Source organism: Biomphalaria glabrata, chromosome 5, assembly GCF_947242115.1.
Source record: "Biomphalaria glabrata chromosome 5, xgBioGlab47.1, whole genome shotgun sequence".
NCBI classification, from domain to species: Eukaryota; Metazoa; Mollusca; class Gastropoda; family Planorbidae; genus Biomphalaria; species Biomphalaria glabrata.
In genome coordinates, this window is record NC_074715.1 from 49,408,335 (window position 1) to 49,424,996 (window position 16,662).

At 34.1% G+C, this 16,662-nt stretch overlaps 1 protein-coding gene across 2 annotated transcripts; it reads left to right on the plus strand.

The window, feature by feature from the left end:
- The first annotated feature begins 4,309 nt into the window (after window positions 1-4,309).
- On the plus strand, window positions 4,310-16,335 carry LOC106055880 (uncharacterized). Of its 2 annotated transcripts, none has more exons than XM_056030356.1 (8): window positions 4,310-4,610; window positions 5,763-6,206; window positions 8,637-8,697; window positions 9,001-9,224; window positions 10,310-10,486; window positions 10,832-10,972; window positions 11,369-11,541; window positions 13,059-16,335. In XM_056030356.1, exons 2-8 carry the CDS (start codon window positions 5,765-5,767, stop codon window positions 13,437-13,439), a joined length of 1,599 nt encoding a protein of 532 aa, XP_055886331.1. In that variant the 5' UTR covers window positions 4,310-4,610; window positions 5,763-5,764; the 3' UTR covers window positions 13,440-16,335. The 2 variants fall into 2 exon arrangements, with proteins under 2 accessions (XP_055886331.1, XP_055886332.1); XM_056030357.1 differs by lacking the exon at window positions 4,310-4,610 and adding an exon at window positions 4,823-4,945.
- Window positions 16,336-16,662: the final 327 nt, after the last annotated feature.

The window sequence follows — 16,662 nt, forward strand, 5'->3', positions numbered from 1 at the left end:
CTTTATAGTAGGCCTCAACACTGACCTGCTCTATATTAGGCCTCAACACTGACCTGCTTTATAGTAGGCCTCAACACTGACCTGCTTTATAGTAGGCCTCAACACTGACCTGCTTTATAGTAGGCCTCAACACTGACCTGCTTTATAGTAGGCCTCAACACTGACCTGCTCTATAGTAGGCCTCAACACTGACCTGCTTTATAGTAGGCCTCAACATTGACCTGCTTTATAGTAGGCCTCAACACTGACCTGCTCTATAGTAGGCCTCAACACTGACCTGCTCTATAGTAGGCCTCAACACTGACCTGCTCTATAGTAGGCCTCAACACTGACCTGCTCTATAGTAGGCCTCAACACTGAGAGCAGTGGAAACCAATATCTTGTTGCCACGTCCTGTGACGTGGCAACGAGCTATCGGTCTCCACAGCCCACAGGTTGCGACATTGCAGGTCAGTGTTGCTGCCATCCATGACGGTTTAACGGATGTTAACACTAAACAAATTTATCTAACTGTGACGTCAATCAATTCGCCGTGCATTACACGCCTTGCTGTTAGGTGACTATACAGATGTGGAGTGTGTAATTAAACTATAAACTTTTTAATTGATGAGTAACGCAACCACCCTCATTAGCCTAAGTGTAAGACACAGGCCAAGGCTTTGAGAAAGGGGTGAATGTTGCATCTATCTAAACAGTGCCGTCGCTGGTGGGAGGGGGTTAAATAACACAACCACCCTCATTAGCCTAAGTGTAAGACACAGGCCAAGGCATTGAGAAAGGGGTGAATGTTGCATATATCTAAACAGTGGCGTCGCTGGTGGGATGGTGGTGAAGTACGAAGACCTCATTTATTTTTTTTTATCCGTACACTATTTTTTTTTTTAGGATATCCATTAAGGGTGGACATCCAGCGTGGAACGAAAAATCTTATTCAAAAGCAGACATATTTTAAGCATTGACGGTAATTTTCACGGTAATTAAGTAGCTGAATAAGTTTCTATACGTTTAAAAGGTTGTGTTTTTTTGTGCTGAAAATAAAGTTGTTGAAATACTATCAAATCGTTACACCATACTTTATATCATACTTGTAAAAATTCTATCAGCTAGTCCTCAAACTCTACACAAATGAATCTAAATAAGCTTGATGTATTTTGAAGTAACGTCTGTATTATGTAAGATAAGATAAGATGTAATAAAATATTATTTTGTAATGTAGGCTAATCATTTTTAGCGTCGGATGTAGCTCATGCAATTTTCCACTCAACTCCAAACTGTTTTTGAATAAATCCACAAATATATAGTGATCCCATAAATACAAAAAAAAAAAAGGTATGTGTGACAATTTATGAAGCTCTGTGCGCTCGCTATGAAAATAAAAGACCATCGAACTACTGCCAGATGTCAGCAATTTCAACTTAGTTTTACTTTTATTTCGCGCAATGTACTCAAAGAAGTCAACGATACACAGGCCTAGACTACCTTAACACTAAATTTTAACAACTAACAAAGTGTTGGCCAAGCTAGAGGCGCACCAGTAAGATGTAGCCAAATATTTGTGTGTAGGGGCTTACATATAAACGCCGATACATGCATTCATAAAAATCCTAATGTTTATCCTTGAGAAAGGAAGACTTGTGGTTTTACTTAGTGGTAATAGTAAGCTGGTTAATAACCACAGAGACTTAGAGCAAATGGCAAAACCACAACCAATGGGAACGCGCGGGTAGCAATAGAATCATTTACAGCAGCGGTTCTCAACCTTTTAAGCTCGGCGACCCCTTTTTACAATCCAACACTCTGACGCGACCCCCCTCCCACACACACACATACAGCAATAGAAGAATAGACAATAACAATCCATATTTTCGATGGTCTTAGGCGACTCCTGGCAAATCGTCAATCGGCCCCCAAGGGGTCGCGACCCATAGGTTGAGAACCCCTGATTTACAGTCTGCTAAGAGAAAACACATTCGTGTTAGGGAGACCACGGTAGTTCACTATGTTGTTATAGTACTGCCCCCTGACGGAGTCTTGCTGTCCAGTAGGTCAGAAAACTGTTAGTAAAGAGTTGAGGCGAATGCCCTTTTGAAAATGGAATTTTATTAATGAAAGAAGCCTTTTTTTTTTCTTTCTTCATAGCTCTGTGTACTGGAAGCTCATGAAATCGAGATGACTTATGGGATATCAAATCCTTAACTCTTTCTCTCCGTAATTATTTTTCCACGTTTCGAAGGAATTCTTCATTTGCTCATTAATGTTTCACTAACCTGTTATGATTGGGCTTTGTTGTTTGTTATCAGAACATGTTGTGTTTTGGTATAGAATTAAAGGGAAATGCAAGCTCTTTTTTATGTACTTCAAAGTCAAGTTTAAAAACTTGAACATTAATTTAATTTAATGAGGTCAAAATCAACGATGGTATCGTCGATTAGGAGAGGAAGAGTTAATTCTCGTTCCCCCTTTCAATTCTTCCAAGTAAAAAAGGCTTCCATGAAGACGGTCTTACGGCAAGAGAAGACATGATGGACAAGGATTGGGTGCTATCATGATTGTCATTAAGATCGCGTGAAATATTTGCTTACAACTCTGGTAGCCCTCACGAGCTCATGTTCGTGTTCCCTGCTTCATATTAATGACAGTGTCTTTATCTTATATCATACAGACGTTACTTCAAAAAGAAAATGATCACGTCCTTCTGTATGTCTGGTCGAGTGGAATGCCCTCCAGACTGTTGTCTCGGTGATCCCGGACTCGAACCCTGCTTAACTGCAAGAGGTTATGGACTAGGGCGTGATTGTCTTTACTTCTTGAAGGTCAGAAACTTGCAAATCAAACATTCAGGATTCTCACGACCAACAAAACGATGTCAAAAACGAAAATTTAAAACTTCAATACTGCCAACTAATTTTTTTTTCTAAATTGAGATAAAAACTGAAAGATTAGAAAATTTGATTCTACAGAGCTGAATCTAAGAAGTGCATAAATCAAGACGTCCTTTCGTCGAATCTGTACCCTGGAATAGTTAGGCTGCTGGTTACATCAAAAAGCTTTTTTTTTTCCGGCATAGATGAAAAACTAAAATATTTGCGTCTTGTTGACCAGATCTCATCATTGTGGATCTTAAATTGCCATGAGAGACATTAAGGATTCTGAAGCACAATACTCTCAAAGCCACAATGTGTTCCCAACTATTTTGTGTTTGAAATAATGAAGACTGGAACCCTTATATGCAATGAAATATAAAACGGTATAAAACAACAACACATAAACAATATTATCTTTGTTAGGGCCTACTGTGTCTCTAGATTTGATATCCACAAACAAAACCTAATAAAATACTCAGAAAGACACATAGATAAAGGCAAATTCCTAGTTCCATATGGTAGGACAATTCTGTACAAGTGCTCCTTCTTCCCTAGTGCCATTAGAGAATGGGTTGCCTGAATCAGCCAGGGAAATCAACGAATTAGCAGAGAATAAGTCATTGATTAACATGCGTGTCTAGATTGACACATGAAATGCGTTGGACGTAATTATCTGCTTTGTTGAAGTAACGTCAGTAATAAATAAGATAAGATATAAAAGCTTAAGAAAAAAAACAATGCTGAATATATTTATACTGAAAACAAAGAGAGGGAGAGAGTTGTTTGTTTGTAAAATGTTTTACATGTTTCGGATGTTCCTTCAGAGTTGAAGATAGTTTACTTCCTAGTCCAAACCTCCCGCAGGACGACGGGGCATGGGAGCGGGCAGGGTTTGAACCCTCGACCGTCGATAAATCCGAACGACAGTCCAGCGCGCAAACCGCACGACCAGGCAGTGAGGGAGGAGAGAGAAAAATAGAGAAGAAACAAAGTAGGTATTTGTTGAAAGAGGGAGAATGAAATACTGAAGAGAGAAAGGTAAAAATGAGGCTAAAAAAAAGAGAATGATTGAGAAAAGAGAATGATAGAGAAAAGAGAATGATTGAGAAAAGAGAATGATTGAGAAAAGAGAATGATTGAGAAAAGAGAATGATTGAGAAAAGAGAATGATTGAGAAAAGAGAATGATTGAGAAAGAGAAGAGAGTGCCAAATAAAAATAGAAAGGAAGAATATGAGAGAAATAGTGGAGAGAAAGAGAGAGAGAGAAATGGGGAAAAAGAGACTGAATGGTATTATCGAAAGAGAAAGCTTTAAAAAAAAACACAGGTGGTAAGAAAAAGCGAAGGGGAGAGAACGAGCTGGCGAAAAAAAAATTAAAGATATAAAGATCTTGATCTAGATCCCGTTGTTATGTGACAAAACTATTTCTTAAACTGCCCCATGGAGGAAAACGGGGGAGAAGCGGTAGGTCGGTGACAACCTGAACAATTGTGTACGCTACTAAGTTATTCTTAAGTTCCGGGATACCGCTACACACGCACGGCAATGGTGTCAAGACCAACAACACAAGGGATGGGTGCGTGAAACCCGCTAGGTACACAGTTTGGACAACAACACTTCATAACATGTAGGCTACTTGTTTCCTTAGAAACACTTCAGTGAGTCAAGACTTGAGTCAAGATGTGTTCTCACGCTAACATCAGCAGCCCATCTTTTAGAATGAACAGGCTTTTATAACATTTGAAGTAAGTTAAAAAATATGTATTTTGTAGATCTCTAGATGTTATCTGTACCCAGGGCCGGTCCTACAGATTGCGGGCCCTATGCGAAACTGACTGCGCGGGGCCTAATTTGGGTTGTGATAAGGATAATAAGTGAAAATTAAGATTTTGTATTAGAAAATAAATTCGTCTTTGCATAATATTTATACTTAAATAAGTACAAAATCACTGTCAAATTAAATTTAAGACCCATCTACAGTAGATAGTAGTTTTCCAATAAAAAGCCGATAAACATTCAAACCTGCCTTTTAGATTTACTATTGACTAGCAAAATATCGCTTTTGATGTTTTTTAAAGAGGTCGAGATAGATTTATATTTATATTTGTATACCAGTGACTATTAAAGTAAATTAAGTATTTGAACTTATTGTTTTGGTTAAAATTCGGCTTACTAGACCTATTTGGCCTACATTTTTATTAAATGAAAGCTAACAATTTTATCGCGAGTAGGATTGGTGTTTTCCATATTGAATGACACCCTGAAATGACAATTTTGTCTGTTTTAAGTAGATTATTTGCATCAGTTTTCAGAAGATTTTAATAATTTCAGGAGATTTTCATGACTTTTTCTTATATTTTATAATTTTAGGAGAATTCCAGGAACCCTTTAATAACATGTTAAAAATGGTTTAATTTAATAATTTACAGCCCTGTCTGTACCTACATGTAATTCGTGTTTTATAATATATAGTCCACAGATCTAGGCCTACAATAGATCTATATATATTACATATTCAGTAATAATGGATTCGCTTATATACCTATATTGTGCTTCGGCTGAGCTTCAATCACACAAAGATATTGACAAACAACATATATATAGCTCCTCCTTCGTGGTCGAAGATGAGCACATTTCTCATTTTCTATGGATTCTAAGATGGCTGTCAAGTCCAATCCTCACTTTAAAAAGCCGGCCGCATATGTGGCATGGGTGGGTTAGGTCAGTTACAGATAGGCCTTCTTCTTCTCTCAGCTTTCTGTTGGTTGGCCGCTCTTTCGCCCTGGCCACTCTTCTTGCTTCAAATTTTGAGACTTCGAGACTCACAGCTTCACTCCATGAGGAAACAACATAAAGCATAGGCCCATATATAAATAAATATATTTGTTTTTTTACAGAGATGCATCAAGGTCTTCTCAAAGCTTTGATCAGTTTATCGCTTATTGTGCCCTCTGCATGTCAAGGTTTCGACTTTTGGCCTCCTGTGGATAACAAATCAAATGACACCGCAGACAGCTTTCCAAACTTCAACTTCGGCAATGTAGAGAATACAGAGGATGGTTTTCCAAACAACTTCAATTTTGGAAATGGTGGAAACGGAGACGATGGAGATGATTTGTGGGCAAAAGGAGAAACTGTTCCCATTCAGAATCCAGTAGGATTTGACTTTAGTTTCTTAAATCCAACGCCACCAAGTGAAGACTCCTGCCACCCTAATTATTGTCAAGTCCTAAACCCCTGCAATAGTTCTTCTGTGTGTGTGAATAGTCAAGAATGCAACAAAACAATGTGCCAAATTTTGACAACAAGTAACACAAAGAAAACTACTATGAAAGCTTCTGGTAAGTAAAGTTTTGTAGACTTTGAACAAGGCATGAAAGCATTTCATTTTTAGATAGAATCAAATAAGAACATAAAACTAAAATGCTATTTAACCTTGGTTAGGCCAATAATAGAATATGCATCCTCTGTTTGGGACCCCCTCAACTCAAGAAAACATTAAGAAACTGGAACAGACCCAGAATAGAGCAGTGAGATTTATAACAAACAAATATTCACATTTGACTAGAGTAACACCTTTAGTAAAATCACTAAAGCTAGAAAGCCTTCAGGATGGAGACTTAAAAGTAAAGGTTAACATGCATGGCTAGATGCATGACATGTAGGATGTAATTATCTTTTTGATTGAAGCAACGTCTGTATGTTATAAGATAAGAAGTGTAAGTGTAACAAATAAAAACATAATAAGAGCTGAGGACTTGAGGGAGTTGGGAAGAAAGGAAAAACATTCAAAATAAAGAGTGGATTAGGCTAAGGAGTAGGGTTTTAAAATGACTGAATTGGCAATAACTTTGCACTACTTGGACCTTATGTAGCTCCTCCTTCAAGATCAGAGATGAGCACATTTCTCAAATCCTATGGACTCGAAGATGACTGCAAAGTCCAATCCTTATCTTATCTTATCTTATATAATACAGATGTTACTTCAAAAAAGATGATTACGTCCTACGCTTCAAAGGCTTTAAAAAGCCGACCTTAAATGCACTGTTAAATAACTTGGTTCATAAGCTCAATACTTGTAGGCATATTAAGTTCTAAAAGCCCATATTTTAAGCCCACTCATTGTTTATTTTAGATTACGTCTACTAACTGTTACTTTCATTCATTGAAAAATTTATTGTGTAATCAGATAGGTGAAATTGATATGACATCATGTTAGCTTAAATAATAATTATACACTTATAAACTTAGTATTACATTAAAGAGCACTGAACTCCAATGCTGTAAACATCAGACTCTTTTAATCACACACTCTCCCATAACACAGGTTGCACACAACAAAGCAATATGAACTTTCTTATCAAAAGGGAATAACTCTACATGTACATGCTAACAAAAAACACATACACATAAACACAATGTCAACACATCATGGTATTGACATAACCCTTCAAACACAAACACATAAACACAATGTCAACACATCATGGTAATGTCATAACCCTTCAAACACATACACATAAACACAATGTCAACACACCATGGTATTGTTATAACCCTTCAAACACATACACATAAACACAATGTCAACACATCATGGTAATGTCATAACCCTTCAAATGTCACTTAGTCTGTAAGTGCACCACACATAATCTGTTGACTATCTCTCACCATTCCTTTCTGTCTTTTGCTAGGATTAGCTTCTTACATTGACAGGCCTTTTTACTAATCTTATATCAACCCATTCGTAAAAAGGCCATATCCTCTTTGAATGCCCCTCCCTAATCCACCTTAGGCAGACCCTACTTCCACTACAGCCCAATATAACCAACACCCTGTACGGCAGTGCTGAACAACTGAAGAAAACAGCACAATTTTTTTCCTTGGCACAGTCTGCAAAAGAGCTCACAGCTCAGCAGCAAAAAGCTGGCTAGAAGAAGAAGAAGAAGAATATCAACCCATTTTGTAGTCTGTCTGGTAAAACATTTCTAGACGTTATTCTCCGACACCCAATCTTGGATCAAGCTGCAATTTTGCATAATTATTTCTTTTACCTGAAAACACAAGAATCAATTAAAAAAATACCAATTAGTTAATTAACTAATGATAATTAATTATTTTCTTTTGTATCTCATACAAGTGGAAGATATTGTACTTGATTGAAGTGGTGTTATAAACTGAAGTAGTCGCCTTTGTAAGGCCCCAATAGTAAGTTTGACACAAACAATTACAATCTTCTGTTTTCATAATACTTCACTAGCAGAGAAGTTTGTATATCGACTTGAGGAGTCTCAAGCCATAAGTTCAAATTCAGGTCGTTCCCATTTTTTTGTAGATGTTTTTAAAAAACGATTATAGTAAAATTCACCCAGATATCCATTCCTTCCTTTCTCTTCCCCCCCCTTTCCGTCCCTTCCCATTTTCTCCAACTGGTCCACATAAGTGAAAGGATCATAGCATAATGAGAAAGCTAAAAGCATAACAAAGAGCTAAACAAAAACGCAAAAAACAATTGGTAAAAATATTTCAAAATTACACATATTTATTGTTGTTGGTCTAGATCTTTTACAAATATAATTACATGGTCCCATCTAATACAATTACACTGTTCAAGCTCTGTTCCTTTTTTTTAAAAAAGTATTGTTTTTTATGTACTTTTATTTATTGATATTTATCAGAATTTATTAGTTATAGTCAGAATGAATTTTTATTTAAAATTATACTATCAGTACCATACATTTAAAAATCTGACTTCACTATTCTGTCTCCAGCTTTACCAAAAAAAAAGAAAGATTTCCCAGTGAACAACTGTGCCAATGTGTCTGCAATTAAGTTAGTATTTTACCAAATTTTTTAAATAAAATTTTTTTTTTATTGTTATTAGTAGATAAAAAAATTGTATGAATATTTGTACAAAGCATTTTATGAACATAAACTTTAGTATAGAAAGTCCCTAAAATTTCCTAATTATTATTAGCACGTGATAAATATTATTTTTTAATTTAATTTATTAATGTAGGTATTCTCTAGCTTAATCCCAAAAGATGAATGCATCTGTTGAAAACTGTATTGAGTGTATATATATAATTTGTTTTCCTTTTTTAAAAAGATATTTCACTTAATTATTGGTTTCAGTTGTCCAGACCCAGAGAACTGCTTTGATCTCTTTAATTGTGTATGCAAACCAGGGTTTGCTGGGATCAACTGTCTTGAGACTTGTGACCTGGCATGTGTCCCAGATCATGGAGAGTGCAGAATTCAAATGAATGTTAGCAATTATAATCAGAAAATTATGCATTGCAACTGTCACAATGAGTGGGGAGGTGATTTGTGTGAAACAGCCATTGTTGACCCTGAAGGTAAATTAAAATCATGTATTTTATAGACCCTCCACTCTCATGGAATTTCTTGATTCTGCCTTAACATATTGTCTATTGGCCCTCTCATAATCTTTAGATACTATTTCACTTTTTAAGGTAAATTTTGTGGCTAAATGGTGAATTGGCCATGATAAGCTGAAATCAAAATCTGATAGAGACTAGAAATATTTAGTGTGAGTTATCAATCAAGATAGGGGCATGGTGGGTGAGTGGTAAAGCATTTGGCTTACAAACTGAGCGTTCTCAAAATTCCATTTTTGGTGAAGACTGTGAATTTTGGAACATTAGGATTTTTAGGAAACCACTGAGTCCACTAAACTCTAATAGGTACCTGGCTGCCTGGCCATGTGGTATGCACGCTGGACTGTCATTTAGTCATCTCAATGGTTCCTGGGCTCATACTCTGCCCACTTCCATCCCCAGTGTCCTGTGGGAGTTTTGGACTAGGAAGTAGATTATCTTCAACTCTGAAGGAACATCTGAAACATGTAAAACATTTGACAAATAAACAAATATATGTTTGTAAAGAAAGGGTGGTTGGTTGTTGTGCTGGCTACATGACACCTTTTTTAACCATTGGCCATAGAAACAAATAAGCTTAACATCATCTGCTCCCATAGTTTACAAGATCTTAAAGGGTACCTGTCAATAAAGTTAAGTTCCTTAGCATGTCAAGGCAAGATGGAAACTTCTACCAGGACACACTCCACTAAATGAGATAGAATGTGAGCCCTTTAACATCAAATAAAATTATATATATATATATATATATATATATATATATATATATATATATATATATATATATATACAAATTTTTTTTTTTCATTTACATTTCTTCGACTAGTTCAATATATACAGAGTTCAATGCTTAACACTTATTATATTTTATGGCCATAATGAGAGTAAACCTCAGAATTCCTAGATAAATTTTATGCTTCAGGCCTGTTTTTTTTTTATCATTGTCCTTTAACATACTTTTAACTTTTAAACATATGATTATGACTTTTTTTTTTCATCAATTCTGAAGTGTGTCATTAAAAAAAACACTATTTTTTTAACAGTTGCAGCTTCAATTGCACATGAGAAGGAACAAAAAGCTCGTGTAATGATAGCTGTTTTGGCTGGTGCTGCAGCACTAGCTGTGTGTGCTGCTGTCGTTACCCCAATAGTTCTATGGAGGCTTCGAGTCATCTTTGTTCTTAAGTTAATTTACTTCTTCAAGCCCTATGATAATGATGGTGAGTTATTTAAGCAACTTTTTCTAAGTGCCTTTTAAGCATGAAATGGTTTAATTCAAATCAACCAGGAAACCAATTAATTAATTAGATTTAAGTCTTCATCATAATACTAATAAACCTAAATCTCATTGGTTTTAAAAAAAAACATTCTCTATCTAACTTTGAAATGGATGCTTAAAGAAATGTAAAACTTTGCTTGGTATTGGAATAATTGGATATAGATACATAAACAAAAATAAATAAATAGAACATATTTGTAGCAATATTTATTTCCACATTGTGACAGTGTTCATGTGTAATCTATGTTATAAGAACTACATCTTTATTCTGTTCCCTCCTTTTCAGAAGATAAACTCTATGATGCCTATGTATCTATGTCCTCCACTTCAAATGCTGAGAAGTTTGTTTATCATGAGCTGAGGCCCAAATTAGAAGATTGTGGATTTAAGTTGTACCTGCAGGCCAGGGACAATTGTCCAGGAAAAGGTAAAAATGGGTTTTTAATTTTTGAAAATTGTTACATACCGTACCTTTATTAACTCTCTCCTAAAGCTAAAAAATAAAGCATTTATAAAAAAAAAAAAAGTAAAGTTCCCCTTTCAGACCATGCAGTCTATAGAGCAGATGATGTTAAGTTCATCTGTTTCTTTCACCAAAGGTTAACAAACAGGGTGTCATGTGGCCAACACAATGACCAACTGCCTTTACTTTCCCCAACCAAAGTTGGAACCCATTAGAGTTGGGTGGACTCAGAGGCACCCTAAAGAATAAAAAACAAAATCTTTAAAAATAAATAAGACGGAATAATGTTAAAATCTATTGTAATAATCTGTTTATTAAAGGGTTATTTGTTCTTAATTCCTACACTGTTTGCTTATTTAGCACTTAGTGAGGACATCTTAGAAGCTGTTGAAAAAAGTCGCTGTACTATCATGATAGTTACTCAGGATTATATCAGCAGTGAATGGAACAGATTTGAGTACTTGATAGCCCAACATGAGTCTTTAAAATTGAGGCAAAAAATCATTCCCATAATACTTGAAAAACTAGAAAAGGTAAGAAGCCCTAAAAATTAATGAAAGCATTGTTACAAAGCTTATATTAACTCACTCCTTCTGTCTGTCTAGGTGGTACATTATTTTTCCCACTTTCCATTCTTTGATCAAGTTGAAACTTTACTAAATTATTTATTGTCAATGACAATACATGAATCAGTAAAAAAAAAATTAACAAATTAGTATTCAATTAGTTATAATTAATTAATTTTGCTTATATTGGAAATTCACTAAGCTTTGTTAGCTTGATAAGTTTAATAATACACTAAAGCACACTGAACTCAATAAGCTATGCCAACACTATACTCTAGGTACATCAAACTCATTAATAACATACTCTCACATAGCACAGGTTACACACAACACTCCAATATGAGCTTTCATATCAAGGGAAATGACTGTATGTGCTAGCAACAAACACATACACATAAACAAAATGTCACCAATCTTTTTTAGTGAATTAGGTCATTCTTTAAAATTTCTAAACTAACAATGCATTATAAAGCTTTCTTTTTTATAAGTATTTGAACACTAGCAAAACGGTAAACACATTTGCCTTCCATCAAGGAGGCTCAAGTTCGAATTCAGAGGCAAACAACATTATTTTTATTGCTTTTGAAAAGGCATCACGGAAACCTTCTAGACTCCCTCCTTCCCAAACCTGATGCTATAAGCATGAAAGCAGTCATGTGATATATGCCCTGGACTTTTTGTTCAGTGGCCTTGATGGTCCCGGGTTTGAATCTCGCCCGCTGCCATCCCCTGTCATCCGAAGGGAGGATTCGACTAGGATATAATTATCTTCAAAATTTGAAGAAACATCCAAAACATGTAGAAACATTTTACAAAACTAACAAAACACTAAATAAAAATACTTCCAATTGCAAAAATTTATTTTTTAGTCTAAAGCTACTAACAAACAACATAATTTGTTTTTTTAAAAGACTATTCTGCTAATGGATTTTTGTAAGAATGATTATTTTACTTATATGAATGATAGTTTAAACAAAATTAACTTTTTTTTTTACACCCGCCCTAATTCTTCTTCCCGGAAAAAAAAAATCCTAATTAAACATATACTATAAAATTCTAATGCTAGGCCTATAGAGTCAGACTCAGATGAAGATGCTCAAAATGTCTGTTTATTTTTTAAAATCTTTAATGAATAGGGCCTATATGCGGAAATACCTGATGACACCTGTCTGCTCAATATAAAGATTCTCTAGACCAAATTTAATTTTAGAAGAAACTATTTCAAAAAATTATTAAGGTCTAACTTTTGTGTTTTGTTGTTTTTTTGACCTGATGATGAATTTGTGAGCTGAATAGATGACCTGTAAAAATTAATTCCAAGATTGATTCAAAATAACTGATGCTCAATTTCACTCAACTGAAGCTTTGTTTTTAAAAAAGTATTTTTGATATTTTACTTGTTCCTATTACGTTATGTAGTCCTTCTTATTCTTCTATAAAAGCCTACTATTTAATGCATATTGTTTTTGTTCTTTTAAATCAAGGAAACCACTATGGAAAAAGCTCTGAAGCATATTTTAGCTTCTGTTAAATGTTTAAAATATCCACAACAGATCTCAGCAGAAGCAACATCCCAATGCAATGACAAATCATCAAATAACTTAATCTGTGTTTGGAATACAGTACGTGTAAGCAAGCACAGTTCCCATGATCCAGACAAACAACAAGCCAAAATATGCAAGGCTGAGGAAAAATTCTGGAAGTGTCTAGAACTTACCATGCCAAAAATAAAGAAACCTAAAAACAATGCCAAAAAAGATGTGGAGAAACCAGATTCTTCAAATGAAAACTCTTATCCATTGTTTTTCAATAGTAATAATGACAAATTGACAGATATACGGTTAACTGATATTACTGTAGAATAAGTGTACATTGTATGAGTGAAAAATGTTTATGTTAAGAAGAAAATGATTTGATCTGGGTTTTAAAAGTAATTTTGAGCAAATTAATTTTTTCCTATTTCAAATAGTAACACTCACACCAATGTTAAAAATAGATGATATTCATGTGATATAATTTGGTTCAGAATCAACCCTTACTTACCTTCAACAGGTTTGGGGGCTATAGGATGTAATAATTTTTCTATACAAAATTGTATAACTGGCAAATGTAATATTTTTGAAGTTTAAGGAAGACTTGGCAAAGAGAGAAGGAAAAAAAACAAGATATGGGTTTGAGACTATTTAGTGAAATAAATTCTTGTTTTTTTTTACCATGCTGTTATGGGGATTGTGTGCCAGTAAAATGTTATCATTACTAAATTTCAAATCTCATAATTGTATACTATTGCTTGTGCACATTTAAAAAAAAAACAACTTTGTCATTTTTTTACCTAACAGAAATCCAAGAATACACAGTTTTGTTGCTTCAAAGTTGTACTAAATTGTGCCTTATGATTTTTTTAACACATTTGTTTTATCAGTGTATGAATGACCAACTATTTGACACTAAAATGGACAAATCTTTAAATGTTTTTTAAAAAAATATGCATCAACATATTATTTTATCTAGTCTCAAGAAAATAATAATTGGAAGAGTTTAGGGCAATACTGTTTTGTTATTTGCTTTATTTATGAACATTTTTTAGTTATTCTAATCTTGTTATTTGATATGGAATTTATGGGCTAGTTGTAGACCACTTGATAAATGGCAGACTTTTCCTGCACTATTGGGCACATAGGGGGTCAAGCTCTCTCAACAGAGATTGGTCATAAGCAACTTCCACAGCTTCTTTGGTGCCCACAGATTTTTAGGTCTTTTAACAGAGTGCAAAGCCATGTTATGGATGGCATTCACTTTAGTTAACAAGCTCCTGGTAGAGAATGGGATTCTTGTCATGTAAAGCAGCACACTAAAAGCACTAAGATGAGAGGGATGAATTTCTGATGCAGAACAAAGAGAAAAGGTCCTTTGAAGAAATTATAAAAAGAAAAGGAACAGGCATCTCAAATCTGATCAGTTCAGTCAGTTGTTCTATTAGGATGGCTGCCTGGTCGTGCGGTTTGCACGCTGGACTGTCGTTCGGATATATTGACGGTCGAGGGTTCAAACCCTGCCCGCTCCCATCCCCCGTCGTCCTGCGGGAGGTTTGGACTAGGAAGTAAACTATCTTCCACTCTGAAGGAACATCCGAATTATGTTAAACATTTTACAAACATTTTAGTGAGTCATTAAAGAATTATTCTGTTTCGTATTTAACAAGATTTCTAATTTGTTTTTTTTTTATTTGGATTTACTTTATAATTCTTAGAAATATAAGACATTAAACACACAAATCATTACTCTGTGTGCTTCGGTGTGTAGGCCTAACCTTATTCACCTGCCTGTTGAAACTCAGTTAAAAGACCATAAAGGCATTAAACATAATATCTATCACAATTCTCTTATTAAAATGTAGCAGTAAGTCTTAAAGGGATTTAAAAGGAATTCTTAAGTTTATTCAGCTTTAATGTTTACTTCTCGTATGTAGAAAAAGTAAAGGTGGGTGTGCTAATTTTTTTTGTTCCCATGATCTTTGAGTGTTTTTATGATGATCCGTATGTTTTTGAACTAATAAAAATAAAACTTAAAAGAGTCATATCAATTTGCAGCTTTATCAATAAAACTGTATTTGTTGAATGTTTTCTAGACCTTAAAAAATCTGTCCAATTCTGAGATGGGACATTGTAGCCATTTGTGGAACATCCTGAATGAATTGTTTTTTTTTTTGTATGTATAATATTCAAGTATCTACCTTTGTTGATAAAAAAATATTTTTAATTTCAAAGGCAGCTGGTTCTGCCCAAAAATGATATTTTATTTATTTTTTTTAGATGAAGTTTGTACTTTTTTTTTGTTATCACGTTCGTTTCAATGGAATATATGAGTGTAAAAATTGTAATCTAATCTTCAAGACAATAGATTGACTTTATATTTTTATCATCATCATATTGGAAATCTTTTATTATTACTTACAAAAAAAAAATGTTTTCATTGAATGTCAAGCAGTTTGTTTTCTAATGTGATGTAACAGCGAGACCAATCCTTATAGAAAGCCTGAACATGACATGTGACATCTCAACCTGTGGGTAATTTAAACCAATAGCTGGATGCCATGTCACAGGTCTCGAATAGAGGGGTTGATTGTATATTAAATAAAGTGGTCTCTTATTTGATAGTCTTGTAGATAAAGTCATCTATGATTTTCATTGTCCTGGGCTTAAATTAATCCAAGTTACTCATTGCATTATGATGTCCACAATGCTTTAGATTTATAGGAATAATACTTGTCATTACTAAACATGTTTGTCTATATATTAAATTTGTTTGATCTAGTCTTTCAACAAAGTAAATTAGTGATATTACATTTCTTGAGCATTTATTTATAACATGGATTTTCTGATGGAGATTGATAGGCTAAAAATTCATACTCAATCTTTATAGTGATGATTAGTGATATGTGAGCAAGAGTGAAATTCTTGGTCCAAGTTTCTATGATGTAAATGATTCTAAGTCAATGTTCAAAACAGATTGATAATTTTTTTTTTACAGTTTTATATTGTGTTCAATCACATTGTAATTATATCAAACGTCTAGTTCCTTAACTTTTACATGTACTTAAGACCATTTTGTATCTTTCCTCTTTCATTATGCCATGTCTGGACATATTTTCATATAGGCCCATAGAGAAATTTTAAAATATAATTTTGTTCAGTTTTAAAAACATTTTAAAATATTTAAAATTATATGCTTAACCATCGACAAATAAAGAAATTTATACTCCATTTTTCTTAATTTGCTTTATTTTAAGTTGATATATTTTCAAGAATGTTTGCTGTTTTTAAACAGAAGTATCTTATTGTTTATATTACAGATGTTCCTTTAAAACAGAAAATAATTATGTGTTAATGTAGTCATGCATGTTAATTAATGATTTAAAATCTAAGTCATTGGTTTACCTGGCTAATTCAGTTCTATGTTCTAATGGCACTAGAGAAGAAGGAACACTTATTTTATAAGCTAGTACAAAATAGACTTCTAAGCATTCAATATTGATTGGGCAACTGGTTCTGATCTATATGGTTTTTGAAGAAGAATTTAAGTTACTTT